We start from the raw sequence: 23,654 nt of genomic DNA, 5'->3' as shown, positions 1-23,654 counted from the left end.
TATTTTACAGGTCATTGAGATCATCGATAATCCGTGTCTCTCACTTTTAGTGGACTGGAAATCTGACAGTTGTGTGGCAGGAGCCGGGGGAATAATAGCCACCACTGGGGAAGGCAGAAAGGTGGGGTTAGGGGATCCCCAGGTGTCAGGCTTCTCCTCCAGACAGGACAGGAGAGAGCATGACCCCGGCTGGTGCCGTAGAAGTGAGAACGCAGTCAGGAGGGAGAATCGTTAAAGGAGATGTTTTCTTTGCTCTGTTACCGACCTGGGCATCCTCTTTGGCCAGCTGTTCATCCACTTTCAGGCCCTCATCTCTTCTGCCCTAGACAGGGAAGATAAAAGTGAGGGCAATCCTTTTAAAAATAAAAATTCAATCACTCGGCATTCCAACCAGCAGGGCATCTTAGAGCTGCTTCTTCAGTGGCAACCACGCAGCACAAAAGAATCAGGCACTTGGGGCTCTCGTTCTGGCACCGACTAGCCATGAAACCTGTAGCAAATCACACAGTCTTCTGAGCCGCAGTTTCCTCCCCTGAAAACTCAAATGTCTGAATGGAATCAAAAGACAAGCCATACACTGGGAGAAGAATATCTGAAAACACATATCTGATACAGGACTTGTATCTAAAACATATAAAGAACTCTTAAACCCCAACAATAAGATAACAAACAACCCGATTAAAAATGGGCAAAATATCTGAATAGACATCAGATACACAGATGGCAAGAAAGCACGTGAAAAGATGCTCAACATCATAGGCCATTAGAGAACTGAAAATTAAAACAATACCCCTACACACCAATTAGAATGGATAAAATTCTAAACAGTGACAACACCAAATGCTGGCAGGGATGTGGAAAAACAGGAAATCTCATTCCTTGCTGTTGGAAATGCAAAATGGGACAGGCTCTTTGGAAGACAGTTTGGCAGGTTCTTACAAAACTAAACATACGTTTACCATACGACCCAGCAACTGTGCTCCTTGACACTTACCCAAATAAGGTGAAATCTAATGTCCACACAAAAACTTTCACATGGATGTTTACAGAAGCTTTTGTTCATAATTGCCAAAACTTGGAGGCAACCAAGCTGCCCTTCAACAGGTGAATAAACTGTGGCATATCCATACAATGCAATAGTACTCGGTGATAAAAAGGAAATGAGTTATCAAGCCATGGAGAGAGGCCGTCTGAAAAGCCTGCATACTGTATGATTCCAACTATAGGACAGTCTGGAAAAGGCAAAACTACAGAGATAAAGAGATCACTGGTTACCAGGCGTTCAGAGGGAGAAACAGAGGGATGAAGAGCTGGAGCACAGATGATTTTTAGGGCAGTAAAACCATTCTGTATGACACTGTAATGGTGGACACAAGACATTACACATTGGTCAAAACCCATAGAGTGTATAACACGAAGAGTGAATCCTAATGTAAACTATGGACTTTAGTTAATAATAATGTGTCGGTTCATTCATTCATCATCTAATTCATTCATCAGCTATAACCGATGGACCACACTAGTGCAGATGTTACCAACAGGGCTCACTGTGACGGGGGGGAGGGGGGGAGGGGGGGCATATGGGAGCTCTCTGTAGTTTCTGCTGCATTTTTCTGCAAATCTAAAGCTGCTCTAAAAAATAAAGTCTATTAAAATAAACCAAAACCTCAAAGATTCCCCACTAACTCTACTGTTGAAGGCTCTGTGGCTACGTGCGTGTGCTTGTACACAAACAATTCAGCACATTATAGCAAGGTGGGAGACGGAGAAGGAAAAGAAGATTGCCTGAATTATTTTGCAAATTATAGGTGAATGAAACATTTGGCTATAATACTTTAAAAATGCATTTGTTCCAAACTAGTGGTTACCGGTAGGGAGAGGGAAGGGGGCAGGGGCATTATAGAAGTAGGGGAGTCAGAGGTACAAACTATCAGGTATAAAACACGCTCTAAGGATATACTGTACAACACAGGGAATATAGCCAATATTTTATGATAACTATAAATAGAGCATAACCTTTAAATAGTGTGAATCACCATACTGTACACCTGTAACATATAATATTGTAGAGCAGCTATACTTCAATATAAATAAATAAATAATAAATAAAAATTTTGAAAATGCATTTGTTCCTATTTGCAAATATTAGGTCTTTGTATGCCTGCCTGATGTTTTTTTAAAACTACTCTTTTTTTTTTCTTTTTTAATTTATTTATTTAATTTATTTATTTTTGGCTGTGTTGGGTGTTCATTGCTGTGCGCGGGCTTTCTCTAGGTGCGGCGAGCAGGGGCTACTCTTCCTTGCGGTGCGCGGGCTTCTTATTGTGGTGGCTTCTCTTGTTGTGGAGCACGGGCTCTAGGCACGCGGGCTTCAGTAGCTGTGGCATACGGGCTTCAGTAGCTGTGGCTCATGGGCTCTAGAGCACAGGCTCAGTCGTTGCGGCGCATGGGCTTAGTTGTTCCGCGGCACGCGGGATCCTCCCAAACCAGGGTTCGAACACATGTCCCCTGCACCAGCAGGCAGATTCTTAACCCCTGCGCCACCAGGGAAGCCCCGGCCTGCCTGATTTTTGCATGATTTCTTTTCTCGGTTTCTTTCAGTGCTGCTACTACTCTGCTCTAACTAGTCATCCCTAGTTTGCCGCCTTCTTGCTCTCCTTTCATCATTCACTCTGCTCCAATGATCAAAACGCTGATGATCACTGGTATTAATTACAATAAGCCAGCACCACCACGTACTGACGCAGTGATAACTTTCTCTGTGCTAAGTATTTCACACTCTTTCTCCCTTAATCTTCTCAACACGCTCTGAGTCTGGTACTGTTATTACTTTAATTGAACAGATGTGAAATGAAGGCTTTGAGGCTTGACTTAAGGTAACTCGTCTCAGCATATCAAGCTAGCAGGCAGCAGAGGAGCAGCAGACTCCAGGTCTTATTCTGAAACCCTGCCCAGGAGTCTTGCTCTCCACTGCCTTCTGTGGGCGTGTGTGCTCACGTGCACACAAGCAGATCTGCACTTATGAATACAGACCTGTGGGATCGTATGTTTGCAGCGATACCTCATCAGTTTGGGTTTGTAGGTTCAAACGTCATAAGGTTGTCACCATTGGAAACAACTGAAACCATAATTAGGATAAACTGTTCCTTAGTGCCATAATGCCTTACTTTGGCAAGTGCTGCTTCAACACTCAGGCTGGGATGGTTGTTGGGATTTTCTCACACATTAAGGGCTGTGTAAATCAGCTGCAAGACGCTGTTGAGATAGGGCTTAAATCATTTTCTCTCTTACACACACCTATGACTCTATCTCATCCTCGACCTCACCACCTTTTTTATAAAACCAAGACCCTCCTAAAAAGAGACGGCAAGGTGTGGTCTCATTTGGTCACATGGTGATGAATGGTTTAGCAGCTCTTCCAAAGGGGGCAAGGATGAAGTTCCAGCAAGCCACATTTTTTTAATCCTGAGACTGATATACCCATCTCTGAAGATTATTCATCTGTATCGTGCTTCCTACTTAATTTAAGTGCTACCAAAAGAAATATATATTCTTTCAAGTCCAGAACAAAATCAACATGTTCTTAAAAATGGAGACAAAATGGAAATGAACAATTATTTTCCTTCCAGGTGAATGTGCAGAACATTTTCTAATGTATTATGAAACCTGATCAAAATACATTTAATTCATATACTGACCAAAACAAGATTTTTTGGTTACATCCCTATGTTGTACCTTTATGAGGGTGGTTAAATATTATACTGCGTGGTGGCAAAATGCAAATGTAAGATGAACAAATCATTTCATAAGGAAAACTGCAATCTCATCGTCTCACTTTGGTTATTTTCAAACACCCTAAAAAGTATTACTGACCATGCAGCTTATTGGGGACTTAATAAGTAAAAAATAAAACCTTACATCTGCCAAAGTCAACAGAGCTTTCCGGAAGTCACCAGATGTTTCAGAACTAATTTCATCTCCAAGACTCTTCTTATACACTGAAACCAGATAAGAATGAAATTAAGCCTTGATGAACTAAAAAATATTATTATAAAACACAGAAAAGCTTAAAATGTCAACATTGGCAAGGAATGAGTACCTGATAAATCTTGTTTCTTCTTTTTTTAAAAAATCTTTTAGTGCTCTTCTGATATGGATACATTCTTCTTGTAACTATTACTGCAGTGTGTGGTGTGATAGATGCACAAGAACAGAAACAGCTGCCATTCTGGATCAAATCATGGTTCATTTTATCTGACAAAGGCACTAAGGAAGGTATAGTGAGAAAGCTAGGATGGGCAAGCTGTTAGTTTGCCTTCCAATTTCTATTATGTCCGCCTTCCATAGGAATTGAACCCTGGCCTTAAGCAAGATATAATGCACACAGCGTAAAGACCACATTCTCAGCTCTCCTCTTGGCAATGAAACGTAGGCAGACCTACATGACATTGCTGGGAAATCTCCTTAATGATGGCTCATGCCAATCTTAGTCCCTTACTCCATCCTACTGCCTGGTGTGTAGATTGATCCTTGGAGCTTCGGCAGCCATCTTGGTCTATGCAGGACTATATCTGAGCGATGGCATAAAAATAAGCAGGAAGGGGCCTGGGTTCCTGAAAGTTTTGAGGCACTGTCATGCCAGTCCTAGAATTGTCTATCTCCAGACTGCTTCTACATATGAGAAAAATAAATGTTTATCTTATTTAAACCACTGTTATTTTTCTGTTTTATTGACTCTAACCCTAACCTTAATGCATACCGTTAGAATGTATTATTTCATAGCTCTCAAAAGTAAGAAAGCTTCCCGAAAACATACTGTTTCCCCATAACAAATGCCAACTGTGTGTTCGCATATTTTTAGTACTGAATAGTTGTAGCTCCTTTTGCATAGCCTGTGATGTGCAGTGTCCACTGAATTTTAAACCTCTGTTCTGCTCCACCCATGGAGCAGTGATTCTCTTCGAGCCACTGTATACCTGGATGCAGCTGACACCAGGTGGCTATTTGAACTCCACCTGCATCATCCTCAAGACCGCTATAAAATTAGTCATATGAATGCTTGTCCTTTCAAATCAGTAAAAGACGACTATAGAAAGTGATGTGAGATTATCTAATAGCAAGAACTGTGTTGAGAGAGAAATTCTTCCAGCATGATTTTAATAAGTCGCTTTTTATGAAATCTATAATTTTCCAGAGCAATTCAAGTAAACAAAATCCACTATAAAGACAGATTATTTATCTAAGTAATAACATTTAGTAGGCATCACTTTCCCTAATAGTCACATTATTGTTACATCTCTCCTTCCTTCACTCTATGAAAAAAAATTTTTAATTTAAAAATATCAAGCCAAGGGCTTCCCTGGTGGCGCAGTGGTTGAGAGTCCGCCTGCCGATGCGGGGGACATGGGTTCGTGCCCTGGTCCGGGAAGATCCCACATGCCGCGGAGCGGCTGGGCCCGTGAGCCATGGCCGCTGAGCCTGTGCGTCCGGAGCCTGTGCTCCGCAACAGGAGAGGCCACAGCAGTGAGAGGCCCGCGTACCGCAAAAAAAAAAAAAAAAAAAAAAAAAAAATCAAGCCAAAAAAATGAAGCTCTCAATTGTTAGAATTTGGGGAAGTATTTAATAATTTCAGAATTATCTACATGAGTCTCACACAGCCTCCCACGCCTCTGCTCTACCCCAGGTATTTTGCAGGAAACTAGACTAAAAATATGAAAATTATTTTGATGCAAGTTGAAAACTACCTTATGCATTTTGAGACACAATAGGGTACAGAAAAATAGATACAATGTTTTAATAGTGCAGAAGCTGAACTTAGAGTTCTTGATCCTGATTCAATGTTCTCTCATGCACCATTAACTTTAGAATACTGGAAAGAGTTCAGAATTTAGCTCTCTATTCATTTAGGTGCTATTGTATCATTGTAGTGTGTGAGCCACTCAGTATGCCTGGTCCTTTTATGAGAGCCAAGTTGATAGGTCCTCTGATGGATTTCTAATGCATGGGTCACCACTGCACATTACATGATGCCATCACTCTTGCTACAGGTGACTGCACCAGGGCTGGCATCTGACTATAAGTGGCCAGCTGTCTACAAGGTGACCTGGTGGGAGAACTTTGCCCAAAAGAAGGATCTCTACTAGACAGTGCCTTTCTGAGCCCACTGAATCTTCTCTTAGGGAGTGAGATGTACAGAATTTTTTAAAAAGAGTAACAAAGAAGTGGCCCCCAGAAATAAGGCACAAAACACAAGTCAAGAATAACAGCCAGAAACCATGGGCAAATAGAAACCTTGAGTAGACAAACGTCATGTGGTAAGGGAAGAGAAGTTTCTTGGTGGTGTCAAGAACAGTAGAGGCAGAAAGGCAGGGCAAAGAGTTACTAGGATGAAAATGTGCACAAGGAGCAATGGATGTCTGATGCTGAGGGAGTGACTAGACAGCTGGGTCCCTAGCTGTGTCCTGAATCTCTGTACAGCTTGGCTATACCTGATTGAGACTATTTCTTTCTTTTACTTCTTGTGTATCATGAATCCCTACTTACCAAGGGAACCTAGATGCAGTTCAATTCCTTGTAGCCTTAGAGAACTTAACTCACACAGATACCAGAGCATCTGGTAACTTTGAACAATGACCACTTGTCATATTTGCAAAACAACAGTCCTAAATGCTAAGACATTCACGTGGCTCTTAAGATCCCAGGTCTCAATCTTAAGGATATTCATTCAACGAATATTTGAATTTATCCCCCACTGTTCTGGGCACTGGAGATACAGCAGTGAGCAAAACAGACAAAAATCGCCCCCTTCATAGAGCTTACATCCTAGGGTTGTTTGTACATAAATGCTGAACTCCAGGGAGAATCTTGGGGCCAGTCAACTCATGGAGCGGTAACTCTTCTAAGAAACACAAGGAAGTAACATAGCATCTGGGGGTAGAGCCCCTGGATCTGATGATTTTTTTACATGTACATCTTGTTGAACTGAGGGAACCAAATATGTTAAACACCTACAATGTACCCATTTGTGCCCATTATTAAGCAATCATCTCATCTACCCCAAATTTGCCCTTCTAATACCTTGCTTTGTGGAGCTGGGGTTGGGACTCTGCAAATAACATTTCTCTTTTATCCCCCATCCTCCACCTCCCTGTCAGTTTCCACCAATGGGGGGAGCAGAGGGAGATGAGATGGAAGGCAGGAAGAAGAAGGAAGGACACGCTATTATTGGCTTGTGATTCACATCAGTGTCAACCCAGTGACAGGCTTTCACCCTGACAGCAGCAGTTGGCTCCAGGCTCCTAGAACAAGTCACCTGTTTACCTGCCCTTGGAGGTACTAGCTCCAGCTAGATGGAGGCCCTTCCCCTTCACAGAGATCTGAACTCCAATTCCTAGGGCTTCTCCTCTGAGCCGCTGAAGTACCAACACCAGAAACATGCCCTCCTCTGAGCTTCTAGTTTCTGAAAATCCCAATCTCTTCCTTTGTCGTCCCAGCCTTGAGGATTATACCTCTGAGCTGTGTTTCCATTTTGCTTTTTCAGTCCTCCAAAAAGGTACTTAAGCAATTCTCTACATTAAATTCGCTCTGTTAAAATACCTAGTGCATTTCTGTTTTTCTGACTAGACCTCATTGGCATACCAACAATAAAACAGGCACTTACCTATCATTGAGGTATTTAACTTCTAATGGAAATTTCTCAAAGTAACCTCTTTAACACCCACTGGGGGCCGGTATATCCATTTTTTGTACCTTTCCTACCGCAGAAGTTTCCTAATACACAGCTGACCACCCTGATACAAAAACATAGAAACCATGGCTCCCTTAAGGTACTTGGAGGTGGTGACAGGGAGCAGTTGTTTAATAAGAATTGGGCTGGTCTTTGTCCCTTACTCCTGGGAGGTAACTTCTAAATACTTACAATTTCCCCAATAATAAGAATTTCATTGTTATTCGTGGAGGGTCCCCTGAACCACACCTGAGTTTATGCTAACAAGATGACTCTGGATGGAGCTTGGTCACACCAGAAAGACCAACCAATGCAACTAAAGGGTTAAGGCTTTAAGCCACATGATATCAGCCTGACATCTAGCGGGAGGAGGGGACTAAAGATGGAGTTCAGTCACATGGCCAGTGATGGAGTCAATCATGCCTGTGTAATAAAACCCCACTAAAAACCCTGGACACCACGGATCAAGTGAGCTTCCCTGGTTGGCAGTTAGACATGGCTGGGCTGTGAGGGGGATGCACCCTGAAGACATGGCAGGACCCTCCCAGACTTTTCCCTATGCATCTCGTCACTCCACCAGTCTTGATTTACATTCTTTATACAAAACCATAATTGTAAGTATGGAGCTTGCTTGAGTTCTGGGAGCCACTCTAGTGAGTTACTGAACCTGAGGGGGTAGTAAGAATCTGTCGCCATTTGGTCAGAAGCGCGTATGGCCTGCGAACACCTGAGCTTGTGGCTGGTGTCTGAAGTCAGAGTAGTTTTGTGGGGACTGTGCCCTTAACCTGTGAAGTCACCCTAACCGTGAGTTGTCAGTGTCAGAATTGCATTGCAGGGGCTTTCTACTTTTTACACAGCTAACAGACTATTAGGGCTTTAGCTAATTATACTGAAGCCACATGCTCAGCACATCCTCTAAATGGTTCATCTAATTTCCCACACCAAAAATCATGAGCGGTTTTTAACACATAATATGAATATACAATGATTTGAGTGTCTTACATTGATGAAAATGGTTGATTCAATTAAGCAGTGATTGCTGAGAGAGAAATCCACTATAGCTGTAATGTTACAAATGCAAAGCATTAATGCCATTGTTATGTAGCAGTTCCCAGCTCAGATCATATTAAAATTTTCTTCAAAAATCCACAGTCCTTAGCCCATTTTAGAATGTGTCTTCCTTTTTACAGTCTTGCTTCCCTCAAAACCACTTGTGAAGAAAGATTGGTGGGTTTCTGGGAAAAGCAGCATTGGCTCCTATAGGTGTGAACAGGGGTAAAGGTGGGCAGAAAATAAGATCACCTGTATAGTAGGCTTGGCCAATCTCCTTCATCTGCCTGCTTGTCCTGGTGGTTAAGATTTCAATCAGTGCATCTTCATTTGTTCCCGTGCCCTAAGAAGAAAAAGGAAATCTATTTTTAGAACACTTTAAAAAAAACCTAGTTTCATGCATTGCGGTCTTAACATCTTGTTTTCTACAGGCGAAAAGAACAGTTTTTAGTCAATCAACATAAGGTCCTCTATTGCTCTAAAGTGGTTTTCTAATTTTCCATATATTTTAGTATTAAAATAACATGAATCATCTGAAGTTAACCAATATTAAGCTTCTAAAGAAAATGTCCTACTCTAGTGTTAAACTCCTTTGAATAATTCCAGGAAGAAATAGTATAAAGGGAAAGCCTATGTCATTCAGTACCAAAAGTGAGCATTCACATATGTCATTGTATTTAGAAAGGGCTCTGCAATTCTTTTGAATGAGACCATACTTGTACCAATGCACGTGGTTGGTCAGCATGGATCGTCCTCTTCATTCAGGGAGATTTTTAAAGCCTCAGTAATGTATGTCATGAGCCTAGTTGGTTTGGGGACTAGTGTTTCCTGAGTCTTGGTTTATACTGAGGTCACTGAATCACACTGAGACTTCAACAGAAGCCATTTACATTAGGACTTGACCAAATAAGGCCAAAGTAGCATAAGAAAAGAGGCTGAATTCTGTCCCTCTGTGACAGATTCCTAGTTCCCTTCAATAGCTCTCCTTTTCAAATTATTTATTTATTTTGTTAGTTACTTTTTTTTTTTTTTTTTTTGCGGTACGCGGGCCTCTCACTGTTGTGGCCTCTCCTGTTGCGGAGCACGGGCTCCGGACGCGCAGGCCCAGCGGCCATGGCTCACGGCCCCAGCCGCTCCGCGGCATGTGGGATCTTCCCGGACCGGGGCACGAACCTGTGTCCCCTGAATCGGCAGGCGGACTCTCAACCACTGCGCCACCAGGGAAGCCTGTTAGTTACTTATTTTTAAATAAACTTTTTTTGGGTTTTTTGGTTGTTCTTCTTTTTTAAAATTTTATTGGAGTATAGCTGATTTACAATGTTGTGTTAGTTTCAGGTGTACAGCAAAGTGATTCAGTTATACATAAACATATATTCATTCTTTATCAGATTCTTTTCTCATATAGGTTATCACAGATTATTGAGTAGAGTTCCCTGTGTTATAGAGCGGGTCCTTGCTGGTTATCTATCTTTATATTGTAATGTGTGTATGTTAATCCCAAGCTCCTGATTTATTTTATTTTATTATTATTATTTTTTTCCCTGATTTATTTTAGAGCAGTTTTAGGTTTAGGGCAAAACTGCGAAGATCCAGTATCTCTTTTATCTTCCTTGATTAGTCACAGAACCCCCATTTTTTAACTTAGCACAAAGCTAAGCAAATAAAGACCATATTTTTCAGCTTCCCTTAGAGCTAGGTTTATCCATATAACTAAATTCTGATCGATGGAATATATGTGAAGCATCACGTACAATTTCAGAGAGTCCTTAAAGAGAAAGGATGAACACGTCTTTGTCTCTTACTCTTTCCAGTTGACGGCAATAAAGATATAATGGCTGGATGCTGAGCTGCCATCTAGCCAAGAAGCGGAATCTACAGGCTGAAGATGGCAGAACCTCAAGACTGAAGGTCTGATAATGATGGTTCCATGATACCCAGCTCTGGGTTGCTTCCTTTGGAATTCTTTTACATGGAAGGGAAACATTTCTAATCCTTGCTGGCGAATCTAACTCTTAACCATTTCACCTGCTAAACTGTCCCCCATGTGGCAGCACTGCTGAGATTTCACGTCTAGAGAATATACTGCCAAGAATGTAGTTAGTTGGCAGCCTCCAACTGCCACACCTTTGGTTCTGTCACACAGCTCACACTAAGGTCATGCTCTCTCCAGGCTGCTCTCAGCCATGACTGCGCATGGAAGGGGAACTGGAGCTGGGCCATTCCTGCCCCATGTAGGACCCTCCAAAGGGCACACTTTGCTCAGGGGCTCCCCATCAGCTTGCCGTGGCTTTCTTACAGCAGCACTACAGACTGAGGCTCTTCCTATCTGAGCCTCCTTCTGTCCCTCTCTCCTTTCACAGGTGTCAGACCTGTATTGCAGTCAGAAGTTTCACCCCACCTACCCTGCTCTGTCTCTTCTTTATCCTTCACAAGGATTTCCCCCAATAAATCTCTTGTACATTTAATTCCATCTTGCCATCTGCTTCTTGCGTGCCCACACCTCTTCCACGGAAAAGAAAATAACTCTGATGGGAAGGCAGAGCCTTGCTTCAGACCTGGACTCCTTCCTTTCCCTCCTTCCTGTCAACAAATATGTTGAGCACCTATCTCATTGCAGGCTTTCCTCTAGGAAGAGAGGAGGTTCCTCGAGTGATGAGGTTCCCTGATATGATGGAGGTTTGCCTTTTAATTGGATTGAAAAAAAAAAACGTAAATCAACAAAACACCAAATACGTAAAATATCAATATGTAAAATACCAAAAAATTAACAAGATAATTTTAGATAGTAATAGATAGCAATTTAAAAAATTAAGCTGAGTGAATTAATAGAAAATATCTGGAAGAAAATCATTCCTGAGGGAAAGAACGTCACATATAAAAGACCTCAAGATAGGAATAAGCTGAGAATGTCCAAGGAGCAGCGAAAAGGCCAGTACAGCTACAGCACTGAATTGGGGTGGCCGGCAGTGGAGGAGAGGGTGTGATGATCAGCTTTATGTGTCAATCTGGCCAGGCTACAGTCCTCAGTTATTCAATCAAACAGTAATCCAGTGTTTCTCTGAAAGTATTTTGTAGCTAAAGTCCATTATCAATTGACTTTAAGTAAGGGTGAGTACCTTAGATATTCTACGTGAGCCTAATTCAGTCAAAAAGCCTTAATTAAGAGCAGAGCTGAGGCTTCTCTGAAAAAGCAGAAATTCTACCTGTGGGCAGGAGCTCCAGCTTGTGCTAAGAGTTCCAGCCTGCCCTTCCTAACAGCCTGCCCTACAGATTTCAGATTTGCCTAGCAAGCTGGATAATCGTGTAACCAATTCCTTGCGATCAGTCTCTTACTCTATACCTCCTGCCTACTGGTTCTGCTTCTCTGGGGAAGCCTGACTGATACAGATAGAATTTTAAAAAGCCGTAGAGATAGACAGGAGCCAGACTCTGTTGGGTGATAAAGGTCATGATAAGGAGTTTGGATGTTCAGTAGTCAAAACCATTGGAGATTTATGCAGGTGAACAGTATAATCTGATTCTAAAAGTAACTTTATACAAATAATTTTGGCTATTCTGTGGTGAATGGATTTGAGGAGGGCAAAAATAGAGGCAAAGGGACCAGTTCCGGGGATATTGACATGGTCCAGTCAAGAGATGATAGTGGTTGAACGAGAATGAAAGCAATGGATCTGGAAGGAGGGACATGCACACATTTTTGATGGATTATGGAGTGGAGGTAATGGGCTTGTTGATAGATTTGGGAGCTTTGAAGTGTGAGAGAAGGCAAGGGATCAAGGATAGTTCTAGGCTTTTGACCTAAACAATGGGGTTAATGATGGTGCCATTGACTCAATAACAACAAAATAAAGAATTTGACACCTCAGGTCAAAAAAAACAAACAAAATTAGGCTCTGACCATATCCTTTCAGGCCAGGAACATGTGGGCTTAAGGTTCCACAACCGCTTCCCATTTCAGGGCTGTTCTACTAATTGGAGAGCACAGAATCTCCAAATCCATCACCTTTACACCCATATCTCAAGTGTGCACCAGAAGAAAGTCACTCTTTTTGATAATCAAGTGCTGGGCAGAAACAGCTTGTGTAGGTCTCATACCTTCATGGATTTCTTCAGCTGTTTCGCATCAAACACTGCCGGTGGGGTCACGAGGGCCACCATGAGACACTTGAAGTGGCCAGAGAGATCACCCTTCAAGTCATCTTTCAGTTCCTAAAATTAAAAACCCGAAGAGAAAAGTATGAAATACTTCTCCTTTCTCTTCCTCCAAAGTCACCTAGTGAAAGACGAACACGAATGTATGGATTCAGACAAAAACATGCCCATCCACAGGAGATAAACAGAAATGGTGAAAATATTTCTATGGATATTAGTCTGCATTTTATGATCACTTCCAAAATGTTCTGTTTTATAGACGGTTTTCTGAAGGGAAGCCAGTGAAGAAGGTTCTCTGAGGGCCACAGATAGGAACTGTGTATTAAAATGCATTTCCCAGGCCCTTGATGCTCTCAATGCTTGGGTTGGGGTGAGGGAAGAGGAAGGGGAGGAGGAACCCTGTAATTCACACCCAGCTTCACTGGGAGGTGCTCTAATCTAGCCTTGTTTCTCGGTAACTGCCAAAGAGTTTTGAAGGGAAAAGGGGAGGGAAGACAGTGCTTGGTCATTTGCCTCTGGTAAGAGCATGGAACTAGGAGGCATCAAAAGCAGTTTTCTGGCAACAACAACAGGGGAAACCCAAAATGTGGTAATAGGGGGACCTTACTTATTGATGCTGTCTTTCAGCAGTGTTTTCATACATTACATAAGTACGGGCCATCTCCCCTGCTTGAAGGCAGGTAACATGGTTTCCATTTTTAACATCCAAAGGAGTGTTATTGAATAATTATATTTCCTGCTCTTGATTATTTTCAGACCTGAAACAGAGGCTGGAAGCCTCCCAGACTGCTATGACAATGTGGGTACAGACCAACATCTTCCATGACACTTGGGGGCCCAGCAGGGGCATGCTCCTGCCAAAACAAATGGGATGGAGCGGAGCCACTGTAGTCATCATGGGGTGTTTCCTCTCCAAATGCTAAATTCCACCCCCATCTGTCCTCAACCCAAGACTTTCCAACTGAATCTTACTTCACATGCTCTCATTCTGTCCCACTGTGAGACATGGTTGTCACCCTTCAGCTCCATCCTTCCTCCATATTTTGGAAATCCTGTAAGGCCAATGGATCACTCACAATCCCTGTACATGAGTAGGCTGCCTTGCCCAGAAGCTTGGCAATTCAGTTAAGTTGACAAAAGTTTACGGGGCGCCTGCTCTGTTAGGCACTTAATTGGTGAGTCAGACACAATCCTTTACCCCTAGGACATTACTCCCTAATGAGAAAAATAGCAATAGTCAAAGTTAAATTTCCACATAATATGTTAAGTATCTAATAAAGGGAACACAGAGAAGGGTGTCTTAATGGAGCCCAGGGGCTCGGAGGACACTGACAGGTGATGCCTCAGCTGCCTTGGGTGGTCACTACACACTCTCAGTTCCGGACCCGAGAGCCTGACTGGTTTGTGTTTCCACCCTTTCCCCTACACAGTTCATCAGCCACAGAAGCTAAAATAATCTTCAAAAAATATAAATTAGGTTATAGTACTTCCTTTCTTACAAACCTCCAATTGTTCCCTATTGTTCTTAGAATAAAATCTAAACTCTGCACCAAGACCCCAAGGTCCGGCATGTTCTAAGCCTCTCTTCAACCTCATCTCTTCCTTCTGTCACCCTTTACTGTCTATACTCCTGCCATATTAGAACCCTTCCTTAAGTTCTCCCAGCTTGTTTTGGCCTCAGGGCTTTTGCATTTGCTGGACATTCTGTCTGAAATGCTCTTCCCCAGATCAAGCAGAGCAGAAGCCTGAGTATTGTTTAGTCTTCATTGAGAGTAAGGTAATAACCTGTCACTGACGTTTCTTCACCCCATGATCTAAAGGAGCCATTCACCAGTCATTCTCTAGCATATCATCCATTTTAATACTTTCATAGCACCTACCAATATCTGAATTTGTTTTATTTATATATTTATTATTTTTCTAATAGAATGTTAGGTCCATTAAAGAGAGGAGGCTCTGCTTTTTATTCCAGTGAATCTCCAATGTCTAGAATATCTCCTGACATAGAGTAGTACCCCACTCCTGACACACAGTAGTTTATTATTGAACAAATAAACTGCTTGGAAAAGACACACAAAATGTTCTTGAATAGTTCTTGTACAGTTTCTGGTATTGAAGAAATATTCATCTGCCGAACAAATTAAAAAAAAAAAGTCTATAGTTACATAAACATATTAAAGTTGGAAGAGAAATTAAAGATCATCTAAGACAGGATTTATCAGGTAATTGATCAGATAATTCTTTATTGTGGGCGACTGTCTTGTGTACTGTAGGATGTTTAGCAGCATCCCTGACCTCTGCCCACGAGACACCAGAAACATCCACCCCTCTCCCACCAGTTGTGACAATCAAAATGTCTGGAGACACTGTCAAATATCCCCTGGGAAGCAAAATCCTTCCCGGTTTATAGCCACTGATCCAAGGCAACTCTCCTTATTCAACAGGTGAAGATAACTGAGGCCCAGAAAGATCAAATAACATGTCCAAGGCCACTCAGACAGTTAAGGGAAAAGACCAGGACTCCTATTCCAGGCTGTTGACCGGATACATAGGGGACTTTCTGTTACACTTGGCCTGAAACAAAAGATCCGTGGGCATAATCATATGGGAGCAGCCTTGATCCATTAGTGATTAGCCCTTTACTGCGTGTTATGTTAATGAAATCTTACCCTTCCATATGCTGCTTGATATTCCTTAGCAATCAACTGCCGCTGTGCATTCGACCTCTCAGTCAGAATGCTAATGAGCGTTTTCTCATCGGTTCCTAAATGAAACGAAAATAATTGTATTCACCATCAACTCAAATATGCTTAATATCTGTTGTGAACAAAAGAAAAATGATTAAGGGTCTGAAACAAATGCAGAGAGGAAGGCATTTTAATTTTTAATTTCCAGGTCTTACCAGGTTGGGCATCTTTATTTCTTTGATTGCTTGGCTTTTGGAAAAGAAAATTAACTTTATTTGGATAGTTTAGGGGGAAGAAAACCATCATTGCCCAAATATTCCTATCCGTATATCAGACAGAGAAGTGGCACAAAGAACATAGTGCTTTGGAAGTAGGTTTTTTCATCCTTCTGAGGTTCAGTTACTGTCTTATCACCTTTTATCTTTCTATCTCCATATTTGATATAAAAAGTCATTTTTGTTCCTCTAGAAAAAAAGGAACTGACATTTATCAAGAACCTACCACATACTAGGCACCTTTTATTCATTGTCATAGTTAATATTCACAGGGCCCTGGGCAGTAGGTATGATTAAGCTGTTCTAAAGATAAAGACACTAACATTTAGAAAACTTACCTCACTTGCCAAAGTCAGGCAGCTTTTAAGTGGCACAGCAAGAATCTGAACCCAAATCTCTTAATCCAAAACATCTATTTCTATCAGTGGTCCATACCTCTTTCAGGCATTTCAGACCCATATACTTAACCACCTGTTGTAAGTACAAGTAAAGGGCTGATGCTGGCCTGCCTGAAAACAACCTCCAGGTCACTATTTTTTTGGTAATTATAGTATTAAGATAACGTGAGAAGTTGTGTCTGCTCCTTTGTGGTAGAGGACTGCCCCTGGGTTGGGGGCTGTGAGTTGGCTTCTGTCTTGGGCCTGCATGACTAGAATGGTATAAAAGATCCATTGGAATTCAAGGCTCAACTTCCCTGTGTTGAGGTGACCCACACACACCTTACACCCACGGCAGTGGTACACACTCTACATGAATGACGGGGCAAAAGAAACGGTGTACTTGATTAGCTGCTGGGACTCCTAGTGACAGATGTTGCCCCACGGGGTCTTTGGTCTTGTATTCTTCTGCATAGTTAAGTAAACAGAGTTAGATTAACCCTCATTGTGCCCTGTGAGTCTGATTATCAACTTGGACCTATAAAGGTATCTGAGTTGGTGCACGACTAGACACCTCCAACTACAAGTATCTCAAACTCAGCTGCTCCAGGTTGGATTCATTCTATTTCTTCTCTAACTTGTCTTTCATCCTATGTTCCCTCACCAATGACACCACTATAGATGCAGTCATCCAACCAAAGATCCTGGGAGTTATACTCCTTTCTTTTCCTTACTTTTTACATTGTAACTATCACCTGCATCTCTTGGATTTGTCCTCTTCTCTGCCACTGTGCACTCATCATATTTTACCTAGAAACTTCAACAGCCTCTTAACTTGACCCTCTTATAATTTATACTGTATATTACTGCCTAAGTAAATTTTTTTTCTAAGTAAATTTTTTTAATGCATCAGATCATGTCAGTTCCTTTTTTGAAATTCTAATGATTCTCCGTAACCTTCGGGATGAAGTTTAAGCCCCTTAGCTTGTGCACCAGTTAATTAGGACCTAGCTCCCACCTCATATTCTAATTTCCTACCCCCTTCTCTGCATCTCTATACCCTTTGCCACTAGACTCCAGACATAACTAACTACCCACAGTTACATGTAGGTTGTACGCCAGGCAATTTCTCCTCTCTTATTTCTGCACGTGCTACATGCTCAAGACCAGAAATTAAACCAAGATGTCTCATGGTTCAGAGGCTGGATCTGACACGTCCCTAAGGCAAATGCCACCATGACGCCTGGTTTTGGTGTTGGGAGTAGTGCTTACAAACAAAAGCCTCCTTCTCAAAGCGGGCCTGCCAATCAAAATGTGTAAATTAGTGAAGAAACATAATGTTAAGGAAGAAAGACAAGCGATAGAATTTAAAGACCATTAATTCATTCACATTGACATTAACTTCATGGAAAAGTCTATTCAACCCTGTGTTTAAATAGGCAATCAAAGAGATAGAGAAAAAAATAACTTTCATTTAAAAATAGCAATAAAAAAAAACCTAAACAGGCAGAAATACAATAATATTACACTGATAGTAATAGTATAATTACTATTATGAACCTTAGTAGTATAATTCATGGAACTTTACAAACTGACCCTCAAATTCATAGGACAGGGCAAAGCCAAGAAAATCTCTTGCCTTACTAGACACTAAATGTCATTATAAAATAATAATAATTATGTAATAGTCATAATAGTAATTATGACAATGTTATATTGAGACAGTGAGAGGCAAACAGACCAATGGAATGTAACAGAGAGCAGAAAAATAGCAAAACTTATAGGAGAGCAGTGGCATTACAAATCAGTGTGGCAAGGATGAACTCTTCAATTGATTGCACTGGGACAATTACATAGCCATTTGAGATAAAATAAAATTAGATTTAAATGCCATTCACAAACATTAATTCCAGGCAGATTAAAGATCTCAGTGGGAAAAATAAGATTGTAAAATTTTGGGGAGAAAATACAGGAGGATATCTTTATGAGCTTATCATAGAAAAGACACAATAAGTACAAATCATTACAAAACATACTGGTAAACTTAATTTCACTAAAATTTAAAACTTCTATGCGATAAAAGTTACTGTAGCCAATATTAAAAGAAAATCACAGGTCTTCCCTGGTGGCGCAGTGGTTGAGAGTCCACCTGCCGATGCAGGGGACAAGGGTTCGTGCCCCAGTCCGGGAAGATCCCATATGCCGTGGAGCGGCTGGGCCCGTGAGCCATGGCTGCTGAGCCTGCGCGTCCGGAGCCTGTGCTCCACAACGTGAGAGGCCACAACAGTGAGAGGCCCGCGTATCGCAAAAAAAAAAAAAAAAAAAGAAAATTACATTCTTGGAGAAGGTATTTTCATAGCTTGTAATTTTTAAAAAAAGTTTTGTATCCAGAATTTATTTTATAAAATAAATTTTAAATTAAAAAGTAAAAATTTTTTCTTGCCAAGCACAAAGAAGACAACCCAACTGAAAAATGGATAAAAGATATGGAGGTGTAATTCATGGAAAAAGAAGAAAATAAACAAGAGAGGATGCTTAACTGCATCAATAATGGGGGATGGGGAGGAGGAAGGAAACAGATACAGAATGAGGTACAATTTTAGATCCACTCAATTGGAAAAACTGAATAGGATGACTGCCGCAAGTACTGATGAGAATACGGAGAAAGAGGAAGTCTCATATATCGCTGGCAGGAATACTAATTTGCATATTTATTTGAGAGAGCAGTGTGGCAAAATTTCTAGTTAATCTGGAGATGAACATTACCTTCAACCCAGACATTTCAACCATTATATTCTAGAGAGGTGCTAGCAAACGTGCACAACAAGACATGAGCATGACTATTCAATGCAATATTTTTATGTAATAGAAAAGAACTGTAGGCAATTCAAGTGTTCACTCACTATTCCCATCTTACGATGTAATAATAAACTATTCTGCAGTTAAAAATTAATGAACTAGAGCTAAACATATCAACATGGATAAATCTCAAAAGCATAATGTTAAGGGACAAAAAAAAGCAAGTTGCAGAAGAAAACATAAGGTAGGATTTCAATTTATACTGTTTGTGCCCATGCACAACAATAGGTATGTCCATGTGGAGTACAGAATTAAAAGTTTCGTGGGAATAAATTCTACTTTAGAATGCTGTTTCTCTCGAGGGAATGAGGTGGGAATGAGACCCAGGCAGAACCGTCAGGGACTGTAATGATTTACGGTGATGACGATGATGATCGTTGGTAGCAGTGATGGTCGTGGTAGGGTTTCATATTAAGTAAACATGGCAAATATTAAGATATAATAAAACTGGGTTCCCTATACTTGGCCGCATTATTTCACAATTTTTTTTAAAGTACCTTATAACTTCTCTAATTGAGTAAGGCAACTTGGGCAACCTGAACCCATGCACTTTTAGCTTTAACTTCCTGATGTGCTTCAACGTTAAAAAAAGGAATTGTAAAGCATCACTCACCAATTCCTCCGATTGCCTTATGAATCGCTTCGGCATCCACTGACGCGCTAAAGCTGGGATAATCTCTCATTGTCCCTTGGTGTCCAACCTAGAAGAAAATATCTGACAGTCCCACTAGTCCAAAGTGACATCCTTATTTATGTTACATACGCATATGCCTACTGGAAACACACAACAAACCCATAATTTGCACACCTTCTTATCACTTCAGGAGTGGTTCAAGAGAGTCTCCCCACCCCAGATATGCAGGCAATATGACAGCTACCACATTTATAATAAGACCTCTCCTTTTCTTCTCTTGTGTAACAAATTGAAAATACAAAACATTCATTCTCCAGAGCAGTGAATTGTGTTAATCATGGTGATTCTGAAGAATATTTGCTTTAAAGTGATATCTGCATGAAAGCAGTGAGAAAGTGGAAATTTCCTACATCATCTTTTTTCAAGTGATACTTCAAAGCTCTTCACTGTATCTCACCTAGGAGTAACTGCAGTTTATAGACTTCAAGATGTTTTAATTAATGTTCACCACTGTCCTTGGGAAAACCTACACCAAAGGATCCATAAATGAAAACCCCATTAGGACTGTCTGTTCTTAAGCTTTGTTTAATGGATGTACAATTGTGGCAGATAAATTCCCTTCTGAAAGCTCCACTGACATAGGTCTTCAAGAATAGCATGGAAGTAAAAAATGCCATGATACTAATTTTAAGCACATAAACTAGAAACTTGTCAGTAAGCTGAGAAAGACCATCCTACAGAAGGAATAAAATATCTTAAAACTGCTTAAGAGAAATTGAGAAAAATCCAAGTAAACATGTACTTATATGGTACTTCCTAACTCTGAATGAAAGTCTGCCTTTACAGTGACAATGTTTTCTTTCTAACTGATGTTTCTATCCTAGTACTGAGTAATATTGGCTCTGTTGTCTTGTGTTAATATGGCTTCATTTAGGCTCTCCTGAAGTGTTTAATATTTTCATGAAAGGACAGTATCTTGTCACATTAAAGTGAATGGAAAATTAACGTTCTGGCACAGTAAAAAATGACAGTCTGTTGATTCAATAGATTGGATCGAACAAGTTATTTCAGTACATTCCAACACTGTTTCATCTTAAAGTACCCAAAATAAAGTTTTGATTCTAAAAAAGTAATTATAACAAGTTAGAAACTAATTGTAAATGTGCCTGATCTAAACCACCTGTAAGAAATCAGTCACTTCAACATAATCTTTGGAGAATTCTCTTTCTTCAAGGCTTAATAAATATTTTATGGATTCACACAGCCAACTGGCTTCATTTCAGTTCTATTCATTTGTGAACTTTCGTGTTTATCTTATCTGTCTACCTTCCCTGTCTGGCATTTTAGAAGAACCATCACAATATTGGAGCATTTGAGTGCTTTGTGCCCAGCACTGTGGCACCTTTTGTACATTAACTATAACCTGCACAACAGCACCGATGAATGAGTAAGAATGATCCATGTCACGTATAAGACACCAAGATTTAAGGAGATTGGAGAATTTGCTCAAGTCCACATAGCTAGTTAAGCAGCAGAATTTAAAAGCAGTTCTGAACATTGCAGCCCATTCCTAGTCTGTCTTAAAACGTAGTCTTGGTACCACCTGGGCTGACTCTTTTGTGAAATAAAATTCATATTTTATGGCAAGACAAGAAAAATTTAAACATAAACATTTTTTCTACCCTTTGTCCTCCTCTCTCCCCTCTACGGTGCACTGTGTATCTGCACTATGCATCGACCAAACCTCCCCCATTGGCAGGAATACCTGCTCAGCCATAAACAGCAACATTCTCCCAGCACCAACAAGACAACTCCTTAAAAGATAACATTCCTTCTTGATCACGACCTACCCCTTTGTACTTGCAGATCTGGATTGTGTGAACTGTCAATAATACGTCATTTAATGGACAGCCCTCTGTCTCAAAAAACTTATACAACTGTGCTTTGACTTCTAGAGAGTGGAACAGTTCTCCGAGCTTTCTGAGAGGCTGTTCCTGGCTCATAATCCTCAGCTGGGCTCGAATAAAATTTTCCATTTCTTTCTTAGATCGGTTGATTGATTTTTTGTTGATTAAAATGCATATGACCAGGCCCTGCCCTAGACATATGGAACCATGGTCTTTAGAAACGAGGTGTCAGACTGCACATGTTTTAGAAGCTTCCCTGGTGCTTCTGTGCCATGGAGATATTCACATGGCTGCTTTTGAATACAAAAGACAAAACTGTAGTCAGATTCTAATTATCCATGAATTATGAAAACTCAGGGTTTCCATTCTAGCTGTGACCTTTTCACTGCCCTCTGCTACCTATACATCAAAATATGCTGAAATTCCAATGCACAAAACTAGAGAGGGATGAAATTCCCAATCCGTTATGCAACTTGCTACCTAGTAAGAATTTAATGGGGAGGAACTACTCGTTTGATTAAAAGGAAAAAAAACGACACACATACACACACACACACCTGTGTGAAAAATGGCACAGGACTTCTGAAATGGAATCTTAGTGAAATCTTTCAAAGTGCTTCAGTTATTTAAATGAGCAGTATATTCATTTGATAGACTTCATTGCCCAAAACGTTCAGAAATAAATATATGACTTATGAAAAAAATCTTACAGTAAAAGAAATTAATGGAATCTTTTAAAGTAATACATGTCACGCAGTGAACAAGGTGCTTCACAGACATCCTATTCAACTGTTAGCATGACCTTAAAGAGGGGGATTTTATTATTTCCATTTAAAAATGGAAGACAGGCTTCCCTGGTGGCGCAGTGGTTGAGAGTTCGCCTGCCGATGCAGGGGACACGGGTTCGTGCCCCGGTCCGGGAAGATCCCACATGCCGCGGAGCGGCTGGGCCCGTGAGCCATGGCCGCTGAGCCTACACGTCCAGAGCCTGTGCTCCCCAACGGGAGAGGCCACAACAGTGAGAGGCCCGCGTACCGCAAAAAAACCAAAAAAAAAAAAAAAAAAAGGAAGAAACTGAATCTCAGAGAGATTATTTGCTTGACGTAACTCTGCTACTAAGTACAGCCCCAGAATTTGAACCCACTTCCTTGTAACTAAAATGCCTTGAGGTCTCCACCACATCATGAGGTCTCCACCACATCATATGGCCCCAGGAAATTCCATATTAGTGGTTCTCAAAGTGTGGTTCCTGGATCAGCAGCGTCAGCATTACCGGGGAACTTATTAGAAAGCAAATTCTCAGGCCCCACCACAGGCTTACTGCATCAACAACTCTGGGGCTAAGATTCAGGATCCGGGTTTTCACAAGCCCTCCAGAGGATTCCAATGCACTAACGTGTTTGAGAATCACTGCCCTATTTCGTTCTTAGCTGCCCAGAAAACCAAAACAAAATCGAGCAAACAAGTCATAGATTCTTTTGTGGGCGTGGAATAAGAATTTGATGATGAGCTCATTGTTTCAGGAATGTTGGCATTTTTACGGCCAAACCAAACTGCTTGCAACGCCTGCTCCACTGCAGGCTTAATTCTTTGACATTTAAATTACTAACCAATACTTGACTTAGTTTATTTCTATGAACCCTACTACCCTAACAAAGTGTCAGCGCTAGTGCAGGACATCACATGAATACTTGGCAAAGTCTTTTTTTTTTTTTTTTTGTGGTACGCGGGCCTCTCACTGTTGTGGCCTCTCCCGTTGTGGAGCACAGGCTCCGGACGCGCAGGCTCAGCGGCCATGGCTCACGGGCCCAGCCGCTCCGCGGCATGTGGGATCTTCCCGGACCGGGGCACGAACCCGTGTCCCCTGCATCGGCAGGCAGACTCTCAACCACTGCGCCACCAGGGAAGCCCAATACTTGGCAAAGTCTTTTTATTTTTAATCATGTTTGATCAGATTTCCATCCACATCCGTTAAACACATTTAGTT

General features: G+C 41.2%; 1 protein-coding gene across 4 annotated transcripts in view; it reads right to left on the bottom strand.

Annotated features, from left to right (window-relative positions):
• The window catches only part of ANXA3 (annexin A3), a 57,647-nt gene that overhangs the window by 12,479 nt on the left and 21,514 nt on the right, over window positions 1-23,654 (bottom strand). For all 4 annotated transcript variants that reach the window (XM_089912103.1, XM_022599372.3, XM_089912105.1 and 1 more), the window contains 6 exons: window positions 19,740-19,827; window positions 15,598-15,692; window positions 12,872-12,985; window positions 9,029-9,119; window positions 3,919-3,998; window positions 266-322 (listed from right to left, as the gene is read on the bottom strand). In XM_089912103.1, the coding sequence (XP_089768229.1) occupies window positions 266-322; window positions 3,919-3,998; window positions 9,029-9,119; window positions 12,872-12,985; window positions 15,598-15,692; window positions 19,740-19,827 (525 nt within the window). The remainder of the gene's footprint in view (window positions 1-265; window positions 323-3,918; window positions 3,999-9,028; window positions 9,120-12,871; window positions 12,986-15,597; window positions 15,693-19,739; window positions 19,828-23,654) is intronic.

The sequence above is a fragment of the Delphinapterus leucas genome, chromosome 5 (assembly GCF_059928025.1).
Source record: "Delphinapterus leucas isolate spDelLeu-1000000601 "Yukka" chromosome 5, BTC_Dleu_Yukka2, whole genome shotgun sequence".
Lineage (NCBI taxonomy): Eukaryota > Metazoa > Chordata > Mammalia > Artiodactyla > Monodontidae > Delphinapterus > Delphinapterus leucas.
This window is presented reverse-complemented; position numbering and strand designations above follow the sequence as displayed.